This window comes from Propithecus coquereli, unplaced genomic scaffold, assembly GCF_000956105.1.
Source record: "Propithecus coquereli isolate 6110/MARCELLA unplaced genomic scaffold, Pcoq_1.0 Scaffold148, whole genome shotgun sequence".
In the NCBI taxonomy this organism is placed as follows: Eukaryota; Metazoa; Chordata; class Mammalia; order Primates; family Indriidae; genus Propithecus; species Propithecus coquereli.
Window position 1 is genome coordinate 3,728,346 of NW_012139191.1, and position 24,207 is coordinate 3,752,552.

Here is a 24,207-nt window from a genome sequence, read left to right on the forward strand (position 1 = left end):
GAAACTTACCGGGCCAAGTAAGTCTCTTTGAAAAGGGACAATGACAACGTAGAGTATTGAGCTGTGACATGTATCAGAAGGCACCTGGCTATGGAAAAAGCACATCCCTAAAGCCATCAGTCTCTAAAGTGTGCAACATTTCCCAGGCCAGAGGGCTCTAAATCTGTTTCCTGCTAGTGCAATAAAATCACGAGCTGCACAAAGCCCAGAATCCACCGTCCTGGTGGACTGTGAGTGCTGCTATGAATACCAGAGACGCATGAAGCTTTCAAGGTGAAAATCAAACGGCTCTGCTCTCCATCTGGGATCTCTTGGCCATTTCTCTTCTTCTTTTCTATATTTGAAGTAACCAGAAAAAAAAAATTGAAACAAGAGCAGCTGAAGCTCAGGAGAGAGAGTCCTTAGTGCTTTTGGCTCCAAAAGCCCTGAAGAATCTATATTCCAGAAGGAAGGGCTGGATACGCACAGTTGCTTCCGATATTGATCCAGATGGGGGAGGAATGAAATTGGAATTGCTTATTAAGCCAGGGCTTTAAACCATCAGGGTCTTCAAACGACCCTGGTCGATGGGTAACGCTGTTCGACAGGAGAGTTGATTCCGTGTGAAGGTTATTTCAGGGATTAGTGCTGACAGGGAATTCGGTGCCATCCATCTCAGTTGTAAGGGCGACTTTGCTTGTTTCGCCCTTCAGGCTGAGCGTTACAGTAACCTCACTGAGCAAGTACCACCTTGGACGAACACAAGCTTCTGATCGCTGGCGTAAACATGCTTGAAGCATTGTCCGCAGAAGCGGAGATTCGTACCCGCCCCTAGTTATAATTCTTTGCCTCTCCGTAGATTTACATAGTTTAAAAACGCTCTCCCACGCTATCTTCCCTTTGGTTTTGCTCCAGCCTTGCCAGCGGGGCAGGAGACTGTGTCAGGCGGGGTTCCTCGTGAAGTTAGGGGATTTTCCCAAAGTCACATAGACGAGAAGGATAGTCTGGTCACCTGGTCCACTGTCTAAACACACCAGGTTGTCTCCATTTACTTTTTCTCCCAAGTTCCCTCTTGACCAGGGTCTAGTTTGTAAACTGGCAACTTCAGTGGGGTGTGGTCTGGGCGCATGAAACAGAATGAGGTTAACAGGTCTCCACCTTGGCCACGCCAGAAAGTGTCGTCTCAATAGCACTGTTATCTCAGCAGTTTGGTTAACTAGGCTCTGGCAAATACATGTGATCTCAGACTAATGACAGTGACAGCCACGTTCATTTTCAAAGTCAAAAGGTTAAAATATTGTACTCCTTTACAGGCTTAACCGTATTTTCCCTCCCTTCTCCTTCCTCCCCTTCCTTCATTTTCCTTTCTCTTTCTCTCCTTTCCTTCCTTCCTTCTTCCCTTCTGTCCTTCCTTCCCTTTTTCCTTCCTTCCTTCCTTCCTTCCTTCCTTCCTTCCTTCCTTCCTTCCTTTTTTTTTGAGACTGAACACTGGATAACTTGAGAGCAGCTGAAATAGAATTTTATTCCACGCCATATGGAGAAGGCCAATGTACCTTAGTGAAAAACTGAAGTTATAAATTATGCTAAAGGAATTGCCCTTCAAGATGTTTTTAAGCCCATGAAGCAGCTTAAACCAGGAAAATGCTGATCATTCTAGCCTTTGGAATCCTGCTCCAATTAAGAGATAGGAATGTTTCAGCTTCTGCTTATCAATTATTTGTATGGAAATAATATTTTTTCACATGCTTGAAAGCATTTTGCTCTCTTAAGAAGGTGAAACACTTATAATCTTATTTACAGAATTAATTTGCACAGCAGGCAGTTTTTTCAGAGGCAAGAACCAACCCAAATTTCAGCTTGGACTAAATGATAGGATGGTTTAAATTTGTAGGTTTCATATTAGTGAGGTTCATCTGGGATTACGAAGCATGTAGAAATGTTAATATTCCTCCCTGGGAAGGGGTGTTCTCGGTAGATAGAGTGGGCTGAATTGTATTTAGCAAGTAGAGCTCCTGCTTAGCCTAGAACTGTTCTCCCATCCACATCCCACTGGGGAGAGGAAGCCCCCTGCCCTGGGCCTGTCTCCAGGACATCCTAAGAGCAGCCGCAGAGCTTACTTCACACCCCAGGGCAGAAGTCTTCAGAGGTCGCATAAGAAAGCTCTCTGCCAGCTAGTCTAGTACATACCTTTTGGGGCAAGTGCCTGGGGACTGTTTTGAGTTTATGTAAATTCCATTTCACCGATTGATTGGTTTCTTCCAGCATTCTTAATCAGTAATGAGTTGGAGTTTCTGATCAATACTAATTAATCGTGAAGATTTGGCTCTATTCTATGGACTATCCATCCAATCAAGAAATGGGTGCTGTTTGGCTCTAAGTACGGTATTTTATTCTCCCCTAAATGAGACTCTCCCTGTTTTCAGGGAAAGACCAATTTTCATTAACTTTAGGCAAGCTGAGAATAGATTTGGCTCTGAATCATCTTTTTAAGAGTTACTTCAAAATGTGATAGTGGATTTTTTTTGGCCCTGCGCTAGAGCCTTGCCTAGCAGACTGGCCGGCGTCACTGTGGCTTTGTGTCCCGTGGGCAGGTGTGGGCCCGGGTTGCCTGGCCGTGAGGCCAGCCTGTGAAGGGTGTCACATGCAAACTTTATTTTTAGTTAAAAAAAAAATAAAGTATGTATCATTCATTTTACAATACATTTTCTTTCCAGCACTTCTAAACTACTACCCCGGTTTAAGCAGATAGACAATTTGAATTTAATTAATTTCCCAAACAAGGGACATAAAACTTCCCTACTCCTTTTATTTTTCCTTACTTTTTCATAGGCTTGGCTAAAATTCCTCGATCACTTTATATATTGGTTATAATTTTAAATGATCTCCTTTCTGGATCATACCTTGCAGTGGATTAAAGCTTGCTACAAATTCCTTGACGTGTGGAGAGGGAGCTCTAAGCCCCCTCCTCTTGCATCTGCACAGACCCTGCAACCCTTCGGACTAGCAGAACGTAGCAGAAGGCGTGTGCGTTAGTCTCTGCGCCTGGCCTTAAGAAGCTGGCAGCTTCCACTTCCCCTCTCTGGAAGGCTCACCGTGGCAGAAGCCAGTTGCCATGTAAGAAGTCTGACTGCCCTGGACCCGTCATGCTGCAAGGAAGCTCGAGCTAGCCACGTGCAGTAGCCACATGGACAGACGCCCAATTAGCCACGAACTGTGCCAGCTGGCCCAGCCCGGGTGCCAGACGTGTGGGTGAAGAATCTTTCAGACGGCTCCGGCCCCAGGAACACCTGACTGCAACTGCAGGGGCTCTCCGAGCAAGAAGTGCCCAGCTGAGTCCGTCAGCCCACAGAACTGGGGAGAGTTCTTGTGTTCTTGCTGTTAAATTTTGGGATAATTCGTTCCACAGCAATAGTTAACTGGAACGTAACTAAATTTCTCATCCTTGCTAACCCATCTGTTCTCCTCTCACTCCATCCCTCCCTCATGCTCCTCCTGGACTGTTTCCTACTCTTTGCTGATTAGAATATGATCTCTTCAGGCACTTGTAATAACCAAAAAAGGATATTGCAACACAGTGTAGACTCTAATTTCTTTTCTCTCTTTCATTCATTCAAGAAATATTCACTAAGCACCTACTATGTGCTAGACGCTGTAATCAGAGCGGGTGATGGACTCTTTTGAGAGAGCAGTGCTGGGAGCGTGGGGTAGGAAGTCTGATGACATGCCTGTCAGTCGTGGTCCTGGGAGAGAATAGGGGGCACAAGCCAACTGGGTCATTTGAAGAGCATTTACTACAAAGGGACTATTTGCAAAGGTGCGTGCAGGGTGCGGGGACACTCACAAGGGGTGGTTTGCATCTGCAGCTGACGATGACAGGGCCTGGAGGGGAGGAACCAGAACCCCAGAGGATGCTACCTGGTGGGCAGCGGCCTTCTGTCGAAGGGCACAGCTGAGCTGTGGCGACTTCACTGAGACTTATAGGATTGCTAGATTCAGCAAATAAAAATACAAGATGCCCACTTAAGTTTCAGTTTCAGATAAAAAAATTTTAATGTGAGTGTATCCCATGAAGTGTTTGGGATGTACTTATGCTAAAATTTTTTTTTAACATAAAATTTGAATTTAATTAGACATCCCACATTTTATCTGAAAACCCTGGCAGAGAGGGAGGCAAGGAAATAAAATACCCAGACCTCTGTCTTACTGCCTTCCGATCACCTCTAGGGCTACCACTGGGGGAATCCGACCCAAACCACAGAGCAGCGTGGAAAAGAGCAGAGAGTGAAGCTGCAGAGGGGAAAGATGAAACATTGTGTTGGCTCAAGGGCCCTTTTTTCAGACCTTGCCAGTGCACTTCCCTCACTGAGCCTTTGGGCCAGGTCACCCCGTATCCCTCTTAGTCCCTGATAATTAAAAAAATGCACTATACTATACATGATTGTAGCTTTGTGAAAACAAAGTAGGGATGAGTGTTGTATGTAAAGTCTGGATTTGCTTCAGCAAAAAGAAAAAGGAGGAAAAGTGGTCCATTGACAGTATCCTTTTATTTTAGCTGTGCAGTGTCACTGGCTGGCTTAATATTTCTAAAGGAAGGAAAGCTGTCAGATCTCTTTTTTAAAGACAACATGTTTGACACTCTGGGAGTGATGAGGCTGTCCTCATGAAGGTTAATGTGTGTTCCCTGCAGTTCAAGCCCCTCATCCCTCCTCAGGTGTCATTAAGGGAACAAAAGGAGGTGGCCAAAGAGGAGGGACAGTAATAGGAAGGCAGCTGGAAAGAGGGGGTGAAGGTGGATACAGAGCCCTACACACCTCCGCCCAGTCTGAATGAAACCCTGCCGGATCCCAGGCCACCTGGAAGGGGGAGGGGGGCAGAGCAGGTGCAGTTCTCTCCAGAAAGTCAGGTTTGTCAGGGCAGGAGGGAGATGGAGAGCAGCTTCCAGCCTCCTGGGATTTGGGGCCACCAGGAACCAAACAGGGCTGTGGTGTGGTTAGGCACCTCAGTGGCTGGGGCAGGAAGGCACACACCCATGTACCATAGGCTTCCAGAAAGGCCGTCTTCCCAGGGGTCCACCGGGAGGCCCAGACTCTGCTCCTACTGAGCGAGTCTCTAGATGACTCCTCCAGCTGCCCTGGCCCCCAGGAAAGGTGGGGAGAAGTAGGGAACACCAGCTGCTCTAGGTGCTTCCTGGGAGGCTGGAATAGCTGCTGCCCCCGCCTGGGGCTTTAGGTGTGATCTGGTGGGGCACACAGCACTGAGCCTCCCCAGCCAGCGTATCAGATAGGAGAGGCTAAATCTGCCTGCACCCCCATGGAGAGGCACTAAGGAGCTGATTTGCTTTAGTTCAGGTCCTTCTTGGATTCTTTAGCTTCAGAACCTTAAACTTCAAATTTGTGACTGCAAGATCAGCTGCTTAAAAATACGAGAAATGACCTCCTCCTCCTTTAAATCAAACACATCTCCTTCTTTTAATATTATCCCTCTGCTTCCCCACACAACCAGGGGAATTGTTCTTTCCTGCGTCATGGGGAATAAATGAGGGTTGGGGCTCCTTCCATGTAAACTGTATTCTGAAAGTTCAAGAAGGAAGAATAATAAGCAATATGATAGGATGATTGAATTTAAAATGTAGTAACTTATAGACTTGACTTTTTCCAGTGTTAGTTGGAAGGAATATTTATCATTATTATTATTATTATTACTGTTTTTTACAGGAATTGTGGCTTCTTGTTCTGGCCTTTCACTATTGCTTCCCCCAAGAGCAGATTAGCCGCTCTGGCTGAGCACTGCCCTCTCTTCATGGTCGCTTGCTCTGTCCTGTCCTTTCCCTCATTCTCATCGTGATCAAGAAGGCTAATTATTTGCATATCACTAGATTTAACTTAATACAACATTTCAAAAATTATACTTCCCTTGAAAGTTACCCCCTCTTCTGAACAACTAAATAGTAGGTGTTTTCTCTTATCAACCCACTGGGCTTCTTTTGGGTTCTGGTCATACACTTCCAGCTGCCACTTCCTTTTTCCTCTTGGGATCTGGAAATGTGTAGACCAATGATCGGCTGTAATATGTATTGACTGGATAGACCCAGATGGAGGGCCAGGGAAGGAGGGGAATGGGAAGATGATAAGGCCCCCATCACCATGTCTATGAAAACACTTCTTCCAGTAGTCTATGAGTAGTCAGTCTATGATGACATTAAATGGAAGCTTGCTGCAGCTTTTGTGCATGGCAAGTGGTTTCTTCAATGTTTCTAAAGCGCAATTCTTCTCTCCCTACCATTCTACCATCCCGGACCCTGAAGATAATTGAAAATTGAACCATGCTCTGACATTCATTTCGAAAGCAGAGTCTCCTGGGATGTCAGAGTAATGCTGCAGTGGCTAGGCACAATGTGAGCCAAGCAATTCCCACTTCGGATTCTCCGGTTGCAGACAGCTTACAGAATCCGAGTGCGACAGAGCTGAGCTTTGTGGGAGGGCAAACTCATTTCCCACAGCACAGTCCTCAATAATGGTGCTGATCACAGTTAGGTGATGATTCTTCCTGCCTCCAACCTCACTTAGATTTATGTTTCCATGCGAACATAAACCTTTTGGCAGTCTGAACCAATGCGCACTCACCAAAATTCAATTTCCCACCAGTCCATTAAAAAAAAGGGTGGGGAGGTTTTATAGTGTGCTTTGAAAAGGGGCTGTCTAGGCCATCAGAAACAGCCCATGAAGGTGCTCGTTGTAGATGATAATGCATTTGCTCGTTGGGAAATGTGCTTTGAATGCTCCCCTCAGCTAGTTCTGAGCTCAGTAATTGTTTCATAGAAAGTTCAGAAGGAAATAGAGAGATGTTTGGCCTCAAACTTTTGCTGGGTTTTCCCATGGATTAGCTGACACTGTGCTGCCTCCTAACCACCAGCACTTGGGCATTTTAGCTGATCACTGTTAGGTTTTTTCTTTCTCTTTAGCTGTTCCTTGACTGTAACACCTCGAGCCTGCTCGGCCTGCAGGCTTGGCCAGTAAACCACGTCTGATGTTTGGTTTGCTCACGCAGGGGTGGCACTCGGGTGGATCCCAGAGTTTCTTCTGTCTCTGCCATTCTGTGCCTGGTTCACCTGCAGAGAATCGTCGTTTCCTCTCTTTGGGTCCCAGTGTCTTTATTGTGGGGCGATACTGTCTTTCGGCTCTTTTCTCATTCTGACACTTTGTGATTCTGTGGCTGTCTCTTTCCTGGGACAGTATAGGACGTTTGACTTTTCATTTTATTTTCTGTACCATGTCAAAGAAATATTGCCTATGAGTTCAGAGGAGAAATAAGATGATTTTTCTTGGTGGAGGCAGTGGAGGGGAAAGAAGGTACAATGGACAGCATCTGAATAGGATTGTCACCGGCTGTGAACACGTGATAACAAACGGTTATTTTTTTTTTTGAAATAATTATTTCAACCAAATGGGTGAAAATGGGAAAATTCAGTCTTTTATCTGGAAAAACTGCGTTTCCAACTAGCTGACTGCCAAACAGGAAACAGGGTTTATTTCCTGGACATTACCATAATGCGCATTCAGCTTTGCAAGGAGACGGCTGGGCCAGGGACTGGCCCCCAGGTGAGTGCGAGTGTAGACAGCAATGCTCCACTCATCATAGAAACACGAGAGAAGTGGGTGCCTTCTCTTGGCAGCAATTGGCACCCCTGAAATTAAACTGCGACTGCAATTTTGCAATCAGAAGGTATTTCAGTTTTCCTCTGAAACTTTGTAACCATTTCACTTTTGGGCCTAGGCAATACCATCTGGTACTCAGCACTGTTGACATCGTGCCTGAGGTTGCCTAGGTATACTCTCTCCAGCCCATGGCAATTGAATATTGAGTTACAGCTACTTTAAAAATCATCGCTTTTTCTGCAAATTGAACCTACTGGCACCTTAAATTACGGCACGTGCGGAGGAGTCAAACCGTAATTTTGAAATTATGAGCCATATTAGTTGGTGGGAGAATAGAACAGAGACTTAGCAGACATGATAAGCTACCTGCAGATAAAATGTTCGGTCTTATTCTGCTCACACATCTCGAAGCTTGAACAAAACTATAAAATCTTGCCAATTACATATCCGAGCTGGAAACAGCCTATTAGTTCGCGGCGGCCATTCACGGCTGGCGAAATATGACTCCCTGTCGTATATTTCCTTGGTTCAGCTTAAAACGACTTTAGAAAAGCTCAGATGCTACCGCCCCTGGGAGACGCTTCCCTTCTCTAATAGACTGATGTTAGACTTTTTTTTTTATTCTAACACTCTATCTAAATTGGTTTCCCCATCAGTTTCTTGACATCAGCCTCTGTTAATGCTCCCTTGAGCTACTGCCGCCAAAAATGGATATTTTATCACTGCTTAAATTTTTGCTCTAGACAGAAATGTTTCGACTACCTCTGTGGGTAATTAGACTGCTTCAAGGGATGATATTTCTGCATTGGTCCTTCAAAAAATTATTTTTTTTAACTATTTCAAATCCGAATAATTTTCAATCATGTCGCCTGACACCGGAAATTTCTTTCTGTCTTTGGAATTCTTGAAAGAAATAAAACTACTCCACTTTATTTTTGGTCTGTAAGATCTTTTGGGATGGGGAGGCTTCGATGGCACCCACAGAGGGCAGGGACCTTGCTCTCTTGTCACAGTGTCACATAAAAAAGGTCTTGGTTAAACAGTCATTTAAGCAGCCCACATCTGGATTCTGCCCAGGTATTCATCCACGTGCACCTGCAGGACGGAAGTCTGAAGCTTCACGACCTGGGACTTCTTCCATTTCTTTTTGGAAAGAATGTTTTTATTTGCATGATGTTATTATTTGCTGCTTAAAATTAAAATCCAACTCTGTTCTTAGTTAATCATCTCTTTGAGTCCAGGGTACTCTATGTAGTTCAGCTACTAGTCCAGAATACCACATAATTTTATTCCTCCTTGGGTATTTAATTTTGTTCTCTTTTTATAAATATGTGAACCCATCTTCCCGGGAGGAAGGCCCAAAGCTTAAGACGACCCGTCTCTAAATAGCTGTTTTCAACAAATCAGCCAGTACCTGGCCATGAGCGCTTAAGATCGTGCCATTTAAAAAACCAATAGAAGTGGTATGTCTTCCCTCCGAACACGCCAAGAGAGGGGATGCAGAGGACTGTGGCTGTAGGTCAGGAAACCGGAGAGTGTGAAGTTTAACTGCCACCGGCCGGCAGTTCCTGGGGCTCAGCACACATCTTTGTTTATCCATAAACAAATGTTGACGAACACAGGCACACACCTCTGGGCAGCATCCCTCCCTGCCCCTAGGACACTGCGACACAGAATGCTCGGTCCTGTCGCAATGTTCGAAGGGTGTTCTGAAACGTGGGAAGCCAGAGGTGCGTATGATGATGTCTGTTTCTGCTCCTCTGTTTCCTGTCCACACACAGGAGTGCGGAGAGGGAAACAGTGCACGATGCGTGGCTGAGTGGAGAGTCTAGGCTGGTGGCAGTCCCAGGTTTGAGATTTTGAGCAGTAACGGGCATTCGTCAGCTTGGCTGCAGCTGGACCGGGATAGACTTGGCCCTGGCTTTGCTTCACAGACCCCCTTTCAAGGTGCCCATCAGAGGTTCTTACCCAACGCCAAATGCCATACACGGCAGACCCATTTACCAAACAGTCTTATGCATTTAGGAAAATTCATAATCCCTGCAAATACTCAAAGGACAACACCTGCCGGCCGGGATTAGACGCCCAGGGCCGAAAGCCAGAGTGGGAAGGTGTCCTGTGACTGCGTGGTCCAGCGGCGTGGTTGACAGCCAGGGCCAAGAAGGGCACAGTAACACGTGCCACAGAGGACGCCTGACACCCACGCGCTGCCGGAGAAGGCATTTTAAATCAGGCAGCGCCACAGAGAACAACGGGAAGGGAAAAAGGCCCAAAGTCCCGACTTTTTTTTTTTTTTTTTTGAGACAGAGTCTCGCTTTTGTTGCCCGGGCTAGAGTGAGTGCCGTGGCGTCAGCCTAGCTCACAGCAACCTCAAACTCCTGGCCTCAAGCAATCCTTCTGCCTCAGCCTCCCGAGTAGCTGGGACTACAGGCATGCACCACCATGCCCGGCTAATTTCTTCTATAGATTTTTAGTTGGCCAATTAATTTCTTTCTATTTTTAGTAGAGACAGGGTCTCCCTCTTGCTCAGGCTGGTCTCGAACTCCTGAGCTCAAACAATCCGCCTGCCTCGGCCTCCCAGAGAGCTAGGATTACAGGCGTGAGCCACCGCGCCCGGCCCGAAGTCCCGACTTTTGAAAACAGCCTTGGCCCCTTTCCGGCGTGCATGTGACGATGTTTCTCGCCACGCCGCAGTTTCCGTTCCACGCTGTTCACAAGGCGCTGGGGCTGTCGTCCGCACCGAGTCCGGGAACCCGGTCGTTTGCTCCGCTTCCGCCCTTCCTCTTCCAAGTCGAATTCCCCAGAGTTAAGGGGCGAGGAGATTGAGAAGAAACTCCATGGGTTCAAGTCAGGTTTTTATATTAATTAGGCTGATTGATGTTCCTTTGAGGCTACTTAAAAATGTCCTGTAATTATGATTGATTTGGACTTTTCTTTGTATTTAAAACTGGGGACTTTATGCAATTCTCTACAGGGGTGAAATTCTTAGAGTTTAATCCTTTCAAACTGGTAGTGGGAATGTTGGAAACGAGGGGCAAAAGGGGATCCTGAAAGGTAGTGAACACCCTCAAAAGGGCAATTCGATGCCTGGTGAAAGCAGGTAATGCAAAAGAAAGGAGAAAACCCCAGCGATTGCAAAGCTACGAAAGGAAGGAATAAATAGGCCTAGTGGGAATGAAGGGGGTAGGGCAAAGCCCGATTAGGGAAAATGCTCTCCCAGGAGCTGTGTCCGCTCACATTCATTCCCGTGTGGGCAGGCACTTGCAAAGCTACGCACTGTTGTCACCTGGAAGGGGAAGGGTGTGGAGCTGGAAGCAGATGCCCCACAAGGAGAAAAAGAACACGGGGCAGGGGAGCCTGACAGTGACAGTTGGCAAAGGTTACTGAATCTAAAGGAAATATTTCTGCAAAAAAATCTGGCCAGGCGTGGTGGCTCACGCTTGTGATCTTAGCACTCTGGGAGGCCAAGCCTGGAGGATAGCTTAAGGTCAGGAGTTAGAGACCAGCCTGAGCAAGAGCAAGATCCTGTCTCTACCCAAAATAGAAAAAATTAGCCGGGCATGGTGGCACACGCCTGTGGTCCCAGCTACTTAGGAGACTGAAGCAGGAGGATCACTTGAGCCCAGGAGTCTGAGGTTGCCGTGAGCTATGATGATGCCACTGCACTCTAGCCCAGGATGACAGAGCGAGACCCTGTCTCAAAAGACAAACAAACAAAAAAACCACAAAACAAACAAACAAAGAATCTGAGGTTTTTAAAGTATATTAAATGCTGTGAAGAAATGACTATTCTTATCAGGAATTGGACAGATGCGTGTAGCTGAAGAAAAAGCATGTAGTTCACGGAAAAAAATGAACCCATACAATGCACAGTGATATGCATCTGAATTTCTATTATTGGCTTGAAATGAAATGTTTCCAGGTGAATTATACACTGATTGTAACATATATGTAAGTAGATGGAGCTCATTTACAAGAAGCTGAAACCCCCAGATAACAAGAGCTTAAACGATAGAGAAGTTTACTTCTCTTTCATATAAAAGGAGTCTGGAGGTAGATAATTGAGGGTAGTCAAGGTGGTTTCAAGGAGCACCAAGCATCTGTATTACCGTTTTGCCATCCTTGGCATAAGACCTCCACCTTATGGCCCAATATGGCTGCTTGAGCACCAGCCATCTCACCTATATTTCAGCAGCATAAAGCAGATATGAGCAAAGGGTGTCTGTCCACTTCATTTTAAGATTTCTGTTTTTCCACTCACATCATATTGAACAGAACCTAGTTGTGTGGCCCCATGGAACAGCAAGGAGGCTGGAAACTTTTTTTCTGGGTAACCATAAAGCCCCAAGTCAGTGGTTTTATAACTAAGAAAAAGGGGGTAAATTAGGCAATGAGTAGGCTCAGCCAAACACATTTCTGCTCATGGAGTTTTCTGGGCACGTACGTAGCAGGTTAGCCTGCATGGAGGGCTTTTCCGAAGAGTTGGATGATTCATTTGTTCTCTCCCCGTCAGCCCGAGCAGGTTCTCATTGTCAGAGAGTGAAGGAGGGCACACGGTGGCTTTTCTGTGGCTTGCAGTTAGGGCAGGCAGCTGCTGACTCCAGGGAAGAAATTTCAGTTCTTCCCACGTGCTCAGAGTGGAAGGAAATATCTGGTGTGCTCTCCTCAGTCCTAGAAGGGTTCTCATTCACCCGCTTTCCTTCCACTTATTCTCCAGCAAGTGCTCAAGTATCTTCTGTGCCAAGGACATGAAAGCTTCAATCGGATCCCTAAAAGCACAGAAGCACCCCTTTGCTTTATATAACACTCCCCTCCTCCCCCAGCCCTGACGTAAGCTGGGCATGGCCGTAGGAGGTAGTGGGGCAGACACCAGCCTCCGCTCTTGCTAGATTCGGCAGAAAGGGCTTTAGTACAGGGCGTCGGCGCCTTGAAGAAGTTCCGCGAGGCAGAGAGCCTGGCCTGATGACACCCAGCCAGGAGCAATGGGTATGGAAGATACCTGACCACAGGATGGATCCTTCTAGCAGAAGCCCCGACTGCTCCTAATGCTGCCTGGCACACGGCACTGGGTCACCACAGCTGCCCCAGAGAAACCCAACCCAGTGCCTTGGCGCTCGCCAGAAGGTGGGATCTTCCTGTGTTTGCCCCCCCACCTGCCCCAGTGCTCACTGCTGCCTTCTCAGATGCTGCCGGTGCACCTGCCTGGCCAGACCCACCCCGGGCAGCAGACTTCCACGCCCAGGACACATGGGAACGAACTTCCTCCAGCTTCTCAGCCTCGGTGGTAGACAGGGGAGCAGGAAGGGGAGGGCAGTGGGTGAGCCGACTGCCTGCCGCCAGCCCGGGCGGAGAGCCCCTGCATCGGGACGGCCCTTCACACCTTGCGACGCCGGCCGTGCAGTGCGCACGCTCTGCTTGTCCCGCTGAAAGATCTCTAGAGAAAAGCAAGCCCGGGAAAAGATTTGAACCTCAGGAAGGCAAACTTGACCAAAGGCAAGAGTCTAGCTGTCCTAGTCAAGCTGTTTCTCATCATACCCCACTGTCTTTATTTTTTTCTTAAAAATGTAGCTCTTTTTTCTAGTGTTATGGGCTGAGGTGTGTATCCCCCACCGCCCAATCCACATGTTGAAATCCTAACATTCATTACATCAGAATGTGATCCTATTTGGAGACAGGGTCTTTGCAGGGGCAATTACTTATAAATTGAAATGAGGTCATTAGAGCGACCCTAACCCAACATAACCAGCGTCCTTATAAGAAGAGGCGATCAGGACACTGACATGCACAGAGGGACGAGCACGTGAGCACACAGCAGAACGTGCCGTCTGCAAGCCACGGAGAGAGGCCTCGGAGGAACCAGCCCTGCCCACACCTTGGCCTCGACTCCCAGCCTCCAGAACCGTGAGAGACATATTCCTGCTTCCAAACTGCCCCGCGTATGGCACATTTTACAGAGGCCTGAGCAGACTATTACAGCTGGGAACGAATTTTACCTTTCCAATAGAAAAGTTATTATTTTTTCCATGACATTTATGTCTTTTTTTGTTCCCTTCCTCGGCTTTCTCAACTTGGAGGGAGACTTGATCTCATTAGTGCTTATTCTTTGCGATCGATTCCCGTGGATTTGTGCTCATTTGATTACCTAATGCTGCAGCTGGGCAGTCATTTTACAGAAGCAAGGATGCGTCTAGGTGAGAGCCAGAGAAACAGAATAATTGGAAATAGATGGCCCAGAGGAGCACCGAGTAAACCATCCCTTTCTGCTGACCAAATTAGGCTCTGCACTAACCAGAACCCAGTCGGAACAGGCGAAGATTGTGGGTTTCAGGGCACCTCTATTTTAGGACAAAAGAGAATTGCTCTCTCCTGGAAAAAGCCGTAAGTACCAAAGAAGGTGCTAATGTGGCAGGTGGAGAGTCAGAAGAGACGGGAATTGTGTTTTTGTTTGATTTGGAGAACACGGTAGATGCGGAGTCCCCTTGCCTGGCGCTGCTAATGCCTGACCTGGCCCATTAATCTCCGCCTCTTAGCCAAGACCTGGAAAATTGCAATTCTCTGCACCAGCGGCCCCGCTTAATAATGTGGAGCCTGCGGCAGGAGCGGGAGGGGGCTCGCTTGGATCCCGCGCTCCCCGCGTGGAGGGACCCCGGCTCGGGCCTGGGGCCTGGGGGGAGGCGCTCTGTGGCGCTCTGCAGGCCTGTTCCCAGCTTTTTAAAGAACGTGTTCTCTTTGTTTCTTTGTTGGCATTCCGTAAAATGTGATGCTCTCTGCCAGCATTCTTATGTACTAGGTGTATAAATTTATTTTTATTATTTTTGTCTCTGGAGGAATTGACCTTTTCTCCAACACTAGATGCTTTATTCGAGGTGTGAGGAATAAAAATTCCAATCCTGACTTGCTTTTCCCACCCGCCTCTTTGGCTTCCCGGGACCAAGGGCAAGGGCCTGGGTGCCTCTGCCGGAGCCCACGCTGGCCCTCCTGGGCCAGGGGGTGGCCCCGGTGTGGAGGAGGGACCCCGGCTAAGAGGGCCCAGCCGCGCAGGGCTCCGTGTCAATTAGCTTAATTATATCAAGGCCAACACAACTGATAGATGTTAATTCTTCCGAAGTTAATATTACACTGCGAGAGAAGGTAGGACATTCTAAGAACCTTGGCATTAAAATGCCCCATTTGCAAGGCACACTTAAGTTAAATGACTGTTATTTCTTTACAGCGTGCTGGAATTCAGGTCCTTTTATAGTACGCTGTGTGCTTCGACTCCTAATGAAGGAAAACTCCCACTCAGGACAATTATATCCCAATTTACTGCTTATGCACAAATTTCTGATCCACGGGATCAGGCCTTAGAAGGTGATTTGTTTCTATCAAATAAATCTTCAAATATGGAAAGCCATTAATATGTAAACGAATGCCTTTACCTGTTTGTGTGTGTTTGTGGTGTGTGTGGTATGTGTGTATGGTGTGTGGGGTGTGTGTGTGTGTGTGTGTGTGTACTGTGTTGGGTATGCGTCTCTCGTGTGTGTGTGGTGTAGTGTGTATGAGTGTGTGTACTGTGGTGTATGTGGTTTGTGTGAGTGTGAGTGTGTGGTGTGTGTGATATGTATTTGTGTGTGTGTGGTATGATGTGTGTGTGGTGTGTATTTGTGTGTGTGGTATGATGTGTGTAGTGTGTATTTGTGTGTGGTATGCATTCGTGCGGTGTGTGTGGGGGGTTTGGTGTGTTGTGTGTGTTTGTGTATGCGGTATGATATGTATGTGTGGTATGTGTGTGCGGTGTGATGTGTGGGGTGTGTGTAGGGTGTATGATTTGTGTGTGGTGTGTGGGGGGTATGTGGTGTGGAGTGTATGAATGTATGTGGTGTGAGGTGTGTGTGTGTGTGGTGTGTGGGTGTATATGTGTCTATGATGTGTGTGTATGTGTGGTGTGTGTGTGTGGTGTGATGTGTGTGGTGTGCGTATCTGGTGTGTTGTGTGTGTGTCTGCGTGTGTGTGTGTGTGTTAAAACTAAAAGCTACTGTGCTCAGGACTTACTGCCAGCACCTCTGGGCAATGACCCGACATTGCCATAAACTTGGAAACAAATATATTTAAGAATTTCCTTTCCCAAGCGCAGGGATTAATAAGGCAAATTTCTGAATTATGCTTCCTCGCGAACGTTTTATCCTATCTGTGCTGTTGCAGGATCCCTGAATAGCTCTGTCATGCCCTGCATGACTTCTCACGTCTGTTAATTTCGGAGGAATTTATGTTAATTATTCGAAGTCTGCCACTTAGATTGTGAACGCACAGCTGAGGAATAATTTTTCAGAAAGTGCGTTTTCTCACCTCCCTCCTCGGAGCCGGAGCCAGGTTCTAGCCTCCCCCTGGGAACGGGCTGCCCCCCTGCTGTCTCCTTTCCCGGGCCCCGCCTGATCACCCGGACTCAGGCACACTCTCTTTGCTTTTGGAATCTCTGGAAATCCAACTGCGTATTGGTGCGTTTCCCTTTCTGCTTCTGCGAGCAGAGCCGTGGGGGTGCTCTTCCGGCCCCCCGAGCAGTGCCGGCTACCCAGGGCAATCCAGCCCACTTGCCCAGTGAACGAATTTGGTGAGTTCTCCCGGACAGCTGGTGAATGAGAGATTTTGCAGGCTGGTTGACTGTATTACATGTTTAGACTTGGGCCATTTAAGAGATGTTTTTCCCCAGAGCGACATTAGCTGGTCTGTACAGAAGCCTGTCAACTTGGCCTCCATCTAAGGAGCAGGAAGTAGTGCAACATGCAGAATGCAAACAAGATTCAGGCAAGACCTGGATTTTGTCAGCTGGTGTTCATGAAGTGATCTTGGGCGAGGCCCCTGCAAAACGCACAATGAACGCTTCCCGCAGTTCTCATAACCGGTGCAGACGTGGAGCAAGGCAGAGAATACAAAGCTGTTTTAAAGCCTGCAAACCCCAGAAGTTAGGTTAAGTGCTCTTACAGGCTGAATTGTGCCCTCCCCTGCCAAATGTATACGTGGAAGTCCTCACCTCCAGTACGCAGAATGTGACCGTGTTTGGAGACAGCATCTTTAAAGAGGTGATTAACGTTAAAAGAGGCCACTATGGTGAGTCTTAATCCAATAGCACTAGTGTCTAATAAAGAGGAAATGTGGACACAGAGAGACACAAGGCCTCGCCATGCGAGGACGCAGCGAGGTGGCCGTCTGCAAGGTGAGCAGAGAAGCTTCAGGAGAAACCAGCCCCGCCAGCACCTTGCTCTCTAGCTTCCAGCCTCCAGAACTGTGCAAGCACAAATTTCTGTTGTTTAAGCCGCCCAGTCTGTGGTGTTTTGTGATGGCAGCCCGAGCAAGCAGATACTGGTTCTCAGTAAGTATCTGCTGATGGACTCAAGGCTGGTTTGAGAAGCTTCACTCCGGCACCGGACTCTGTGTTTATCAGAACAGATAAATGCAAGGGGAATTTTAGTGTTAATATGTCAAACCATTTTTCTACCCTTTGGATTTTCACGACAGTATCAGAGACTGGTAACATTCATTAGGGATTGCCTTCACCTGGTAGCATTCATTACTTTTATATTTATGGTTCTCTACCTTACATTTGCCCACTAAATGATCTGTAAAAGAAAATTCGCTTAAGTATACGAGGGAGGATCTATTTAATGCTCAGTGAAGAATGGTTCTTATTACAATCCCACCTTTAAGACGGGTCATCTGAACGTTTGCCTTATGACATAATAAAGCGCATAACAGCAGAGGCCACTTTCTGCACCAGTTTCTGTAAGGAAAAGGCTGTATTTCAGAAAAGTGGCATAAGGAATAGCTAGACGAGGGCAAAGCACAAACCTGAAGAGTGCCGTGTTGCTTCCTAGGGGAGGTCATGGCAGAACCGAGTCAGGAGACAGCCAAGCCTCGGGAAGCATCATTTCTTCATTATGCCGGGCCGCTGGCAGAGCTCTGTGTCAGGCCCTGCGGGTCTATGAAGTTTCTGCTCAGGGGAGAAGCCTCGTTGCTTGGGGCCATTTCGTAGCAGTGCTCTTTAGAGGGAGAGAGAGAGCACAGCATAACAGGTAGATGGACAATAAGCAGGAGATACATAGATGGGTGGATAATAGATTCATAATGTAGCAGTTCACGTCAACTTCACGTCAACTTCCCAGCCTGGCAGACTTTGATTTTCATTTCCTTTGAGACGAGGTCTTCCAGGTGATGGAGTTGGCAGCGTAGGGTGAAGTCCAAAAGGCTTCTGGGGGATCCTGGCCCACCCAGGAACACACAGGACGCTGCAGTTACGGGGCTGTCCTGAGCTGTACTGGCCAAGCAGTGGGGTTTCCCTTCATCCGCCAGTGGGCTGGAATCGCTATCTTCCTACATCGAACCAGCTCACTGGCGTGAGTGTCCTCTTGACTGTCCTTGTGGTTGGTGGGAGAGCTTCAGAGTGACCGTGCAGAGGGGAAAATGGTCGAATTCCAGAACCCCGACAGACACACATACTAACTGCATAGTCCTGGACGGTGTACCAAGGGTTTTGGTGAAATATTTTTGTTAAAAGGAGAAGGCTTAGATAAGTTAAATTTAGCAAAGAACGATTTGAGAATTGGGCAGCCCTCAGAACCGGAACGATTCTAAGAACCCCGGCCTGCGACGTGGGCAGGTGGTGGGTATAGACAGAGGACAGCAGTGAGGTACAGAGACAACCTGACTGGGTGGGGCCGGTGCTTCGTCCTGTTTCAATCAGGTGGCTGCCCGCGACTCACAGGTGGCTGCTGTAATTGACGGAGACTCAGCTGTTTGTCACTCGGATGCTCCAGTGCAGGACTCTAAATTTCGCTTCTGGTTAGTTTTTGTACTAAGTTGGGCTGCAGTTCGTTAAGTAAGAACTCGAGTACGGAGTCATACTCCGGCCAAATTCGGTTTAGTTTAATACACTGCTTGCTCAGACTGAGTAAAGCCACCATCGGGACCAGGTGGCCAATGTGTTCTTTCAATTCGGGCAGCAGAATCCTACATAAAAATGTCAGGGAGAGGCCACCCAGCCCAGACATAAACCCTCAGACATCTTTAGGAAGGAACACATGGAAATATAAGATAAAGGGTTGACTGCAGTCTGGAAATGACAATGACTCAGGTTTTATCGGTTTCGCTAGTTTAGATGCACCGCTCTCTCCTGGGTAGAGGAGCGGTGCCAAGGTCCCTGGCGTGGTCACTGGGGACAGGGAGACTCCTCTGCACTGTTCGAGCTTTGTATTCACAGGACTTGTGAGCCGTGAACTGCACTGGTCTTTTCAAGTGTGTTCTCTATGCCTCATATTGCTGAGCTGGGGCTGTCGCTGTGACCAGCCGGCCAGAGCAGCTGTCCACGCTGACCGTGTAGCCAGCCGTGATGGAAAGTGCCCCCTCCTCCCTGAATTAGGGCCCAGTGATCCGTGAATCTCACCACTGAGCAGGCGCAGGGACCCCGAGCCCGAGGAACCACATTACCACACCCGCCCCCTCTGCAACTCTGGCCACGTCCTGCCTCATACAGCTTGGCCTGTGGCTTAACCTACGATAAGGCGTTGATCTTCACGTCATGCTGGGAGCCAGGTAGAACATGCTTTTCAACAAGGGATTTTACATCCCCATTTTGTAGATAAGGAAACTGAACACCAGAGAAGCAAAGAACCTTTCTCAGAGTCGTAGAGCCGCTGGGGGCAAGCCCCAGGTGCAGCCGTCGCCTGGACACCACGCCCCGGCTCCTGCAGCTTGCCTCGCTTGGTGCGGGCAGGATCTCAGACCTCAGTGTTAGGAGGAGTCAGCGAGGGCTCTGCTGGGACGTGGGGCCTGCATTCGTCGACTCCGTGGCCAGGTGTCGATGGCAGGCGCCGTGGGAGGCGTTGCCGGGGCTGCCTGTGTGACAGCCAACGTCAGCGGGGGCGGCACAGCAGCCTGCGCCCACCCAGGGCTTCTCCAGCTCTGCTGGGTCCCCACAGGCTCCCACGGGGTCACGGCCCTGGGCTCGGTGGGGGCACATCTGTGCCTCCCCGAGGGCCTCTGGACGCCTGAGCCTGTGTGACTCCTCTCTCCACCTGAGCCCCGACCACTTCCTGAGCCTCTGCCCCGTCACGCAACGCCTCCTGATGTCTTCGCAGTGTCACCTCTTCTGTCTTCTTCACGGTGTCATCTGTGGGCTGTGCCCCTCTGGCTGGCGCCACAGTGGCTTTGCCACGACACCCCACCGCATTCCACAGAGGCCTGTTTTTAGGCTCTCTGTGACAACGGTGGGGGAAGTGAGGGTGAGAAACACCCCACAGAGTGGAATTTGGGGGTCGCTGCAGAGGGTCACATATTTGTTTAGTCCTCCAGGTGAGAGTAGGTGCTCACTGCTGTCTGCCATGTTAGTTAATGGATTTAATTGAACACCTACTATGTGCTGGGCCCTGTACCAGCTGCTGGAATGGGCAAAGTCCCTGCCCTCACAGAGCTCACACTCTAGTGGGGGAGAGTGAGGACAAACCAGGGAAGGACAGAGAAGTAGAGTGAAGGGTGTGATTGCTCCGTGAAGAACCCAACACAGGCTGAGGGCGGGTGTGCCCTCCTGGAGCCCTCCAGACTCCGCTGCAGGTGAGGCCCAGGGTTCCCTCTGGGTGTCAGCAGCAGAAACGGACCCCTGGCACTGCCGGTGGCCTGTACCTCTGCCCTGGAGTGATGGGGCCACCTGGACTCCGTGCCCCTGTCACTGTCCCTCCGGCCACTCGAGGGAAACCTTGCAGGCTCTAAGGCTCTGAAGAGCGGCCCTAGGGGTGAGTGCCCGGCTGTGGTCCCTCCCCACACTGTCCTCCCACATTCCCGGGCACCTGCTGAGTCTGAGTGTTCAGCGCTGGCCTTCCCTGGCTCCCAGGGCCTCATCGAGCCATCTCCTCACCCTTAGGTCATTTGCACTGAGCCCTGTGCCGTGGAATCTGCTTAGCTGTCCCTCCTCTGCCTGGCACGTCCCTGCTGGCTCAGTTGGAGGAGCCCTTTGTCACTCCTGTAACAGCGGCAGACCTATGTCCCGGAAATAAACAGGAAGTAGCCAATCCTTAAACATCGGTGGTTTCTTTCTTAAACACTGTAATATTTTTCAAACGAGGAAGGAATCAATAAATCACTTTTGGCAAGATTAGCTTAAGAGATGATTGTTATATTAACGTATAATTGATTTTTATGACCCGCCCTCACTCTCATTATATATTCCCTGAATATGCATAATTTTCTGTGCCTTCATTTATCATTTCTCAGAAAACAATATTGCTGCTTTCCTCCATTATTGTAAAAGGGAAAAGATGAATCAGGCCTTTCAGAAACTTCAGGCTGCAACAACATTTTAAATCTATAAGAGAAACCTCCCGTCCTAGTTTGAATCAGAGTGAATTTTTCCCCTTTACAATCGCTTTACAGTTAATGCAAACATTCCTCTGGGAGTAAAAGGATTTGGGGCTGCAAACCAACTTATGAAAAATGACAACTCCTAGTGCTGTAGGTGCTACATAACCGCACGTGTTATCGGCACTAATGGGTCTATTGCTATTAGCACGAGCAGTGGGGCCAGTCGCATTTCAGGTCTGCTCAACACTTGCCCCAGGTCCAGGCTCGTGTGTGATAATATTCGTTAAACATTTTCAAAGCATCCACTTGAGCCACAGGAAACTCCCACCCCTCCCAGTTCTCCTACGCCTTAGCATGCCCTGAAGAAGGGCTCCTGCGAGGAGGCCAGCGTGTGGATGGCTACCAAGCACAGGAGGAAACAGCTCCTCTTGTTCCTGTATCATCTGGGCTCTCAGGGATTAAAAACGATGCCCCAAGTATTCCCCGAACATCGGTGCCCTCGAAATCTCTGCTTGTGCAAACACTGGCAGCAAATCTGAGGTGGAAGAAGACAGTTCTTCGATTTAGGTCACGGCCCCATCAGCTCAACAAGGCTTGCGAAGGCAGAGCCAGCGTCCCCTCCTCCTAGATGACGGTGCGATTGGAGGCCTCGGGTGGAACCTGCTTAGTCTCTGGGAAAAGTGAGAGGAGTTTGCCGAAGGATCTGCAAAGACGTGTCACACAACGAGGTGCATCTGGAATACGCGCTGATTCTCACCTATCTATTTATCTATCACTCCATCACTCACCTATCGCTCCATCTATCTATTTATGTATCTGTCCGTCATCTACCTATCTATCATCTACGGCGGGTCAGAGGGAGGGAGGAGGCAGGGAGTGATGACTGAGCAAGCAGGAGAGAAGGCTGCCTCACTGCAAGCAACCCCAGCTTCCACTCCCTCTGTCAGAGCTGGAGCCCGAGCGTTACTGTGCAAAGCCGCTGGGAGAGGAAGTGGATGGACCACGTCTGGGCCGAATGATGAGCTCAGGCTGCCTGGCGACAGGAAGAGAGCCCGCTCCCTGCTCCCTGGCCAGGGCTTTTTCTCCTGCCTCCAAGGGCCCCTGATTCTCCCGTCCCCCAGCCGGATGGGCCCCTCGCATGGCCTCCTCTGCACCAGGTGCAAGCCCAGGGTGCCAGCGAGGCTCTTGGCCTGGGTCCCAGGAGAGGTGGGTCCTGTCCCCAGTTCTGGCTTGAGCTAACTCCAGGGGCTTGTTTGTCACTTCTCCCGAGACAGGGCCTTGGATCGCAACTCCGGCCGCACCTGAGAGCCTTTGTAAAAAGCGTAGCCGTCTGGCCTCCCCGCAGGAATGCCAGTGTCTCTAACTCGATCTTGCTGTCAGGAACACGCTTCCCGCTGGGGCTGTGCACGGGGGGCCCTGAGTCTGGGGGTGGGGCCCCAGTGCCTGTATTTAAAAAAGAAAGAAAAGGAAAAAAAATACCTTTGATGATTCCGATGTTCGGTCTTCACCGGACTGGATGATTTTAAAAGCCTTTTCCCTTTTATGACGGGAGCATGTTATTCATGCATTTGTTTTTACTACTTGGCTGCACGCTGACCAGTGCTCAGCAAGGTACACGGCACCAGCGACACCCAGCTCCAGCCTTTACTTCGCTCTGGCTGGCGTCCCGTCTTCAAGGATCATTCCAGTGTGGATTAGTTAAACCCTTCCGCCGTAGCAAACAAATCGCTAAGCCTGCCCGTAGGAACAAAATGTAAAACTTGCGAAAGTTCAGTCTGACTGTGAAGGTCAGGTGGTGTCGTTCGGTCTTGACGATGATGGACGCTGAACGCCCGATTACCGTAAGCAACTCTCACGGGTGACAGAAGAACACCCAGAAACCCAGCGCGTTACTTTGTTAGCCCTGAGCCGTTGTGGGTATCACTACCATAGGGTTGATACTTACAGCAACATTTAGATTTTACATACATGAGATAGCAGGAGAAAGTAACAGCACGGTTAAGATTTTGAAAGCTATCTGTAGACTGTGGCCATTTGGAACAGAAAATCGTGTGCAGGAAATATGTGAAGTGTTGAGACTGTGTCCTTGAGTTTCATCCTCCCTCCCAGGTGCGAAGTTCAGGCAGCGGAAGGCGGTGGCTTCTGAGCTCTGTCTAAACGCTCCCCTGGGGTTCACTTTGCAGCGGAGCGCTTGTCCTGGGGCGGCAGCAAAGCCCTGGGCGGGCGCGGCCCTGCGCACCACCCGGCTCCCCTTTCCCCGTGCTCTGTCTGCTTTCCGATTGTCAGCTCAGTGACTGCCTTGTGTTTGTGTGTTTCTCGCTACAGATGGGCAGAAGAAAGTTCAAGAGGAATTTGACATCGACATGGATGCACCAGAGACAGAACGTGCGGCGGTGGCCATTCAGTCTCAGTTCAGAAAATTCCAGAAGAAAAAGGCAGGATCTCAGTCCTAGTGGGAGAGCCCCTTCCTAGTCTCCCGAAGACACCGAACTCAACCATCATCTGTCAAGAAATTAAGAGAACAACGCCCTAGAGAGAAGTCATCCGCACACGATACACACACGCACAGCAAACCTACAATGCATGTACAGAAACCTGTGATATTTATACCCTGGTAAGAAGGTGTAGACGATGAAGTTGTGAGTAGCTTAATCTCTATGTTCCTCTCCATTATCATTCCTCCTGCAACTATTTTCCTTGACGTTGTAATAAAATGGAGTTAAGATGAGTGATTTAAGTGTCTGCCTTTGCCTCTTTCTTTCTATTAATCTGGGAAGTTACAGTGTTAGAGGTGACTGCAAACCCGAAGTCTATTTTCTCCTTAAGAGTTAGAGATGTGATACGGAGCCTTCTGTTAGGAGCTTTTGTGCTGAGAGCGAGCGATCCGTTCTCAGCCGTGCCGGTCTCATTTGGAGAGTGCTGACTGCCGACTGCTGACGGCAGTATTTCTTCTTATCATGGGAGTAGAACCCTGTATCCCGGGGAGCTGAAGAGTCAGAAGTTTCCCTGGGGAATTACGACTGATCCAGGAGAACGAAGAGGGGGGCGGGTATCTGGGTTTGCAGCGTCCCCGGATTTGCCCAGCAGGACCATTTCCCATCTCCGAAGGGGACGCGCCGCCCTGTTGAGGGCCATTCTGCCGCCTGCCTGCAGTCCCCTGCACCTGTGCAGCCCCCAGGGTGGGTGCCTTCTCCAGGCTCCCCACCTCCTCTGTGCCCCACACTGTGCTTTGCTACCTGTTAGGGTTACT

The 24,207-nt window shown here is 48.9% G+C and overlaps 1 protein-coding gene across 1 annotated transcript in view; it reads left to right on the plus strand.

Annotated features, from left to right (window-relative positions):
• PCP4 (Purkinje cell protein 4) overlaps positions 1-23,692 on the plus strand; it is a 58,113-nt gene extending 34,421 nt beyond the window's left edge. Inside the window, exon 3 of the mRNA XM_012640085.1 lies at positions 23,283-23,692. Within this exon, the coding sequence (XP_012495539.1) occupies positions 23,283-23,410 (128 nt within the window). The 3' untranslated portion in view covers positions 23,411-23,692. The remainder of the gene's footprint in view (positions 1-23,282) is intronic.
• Positions 23,693-24,207: the final 515 nt, after the last annotated feature.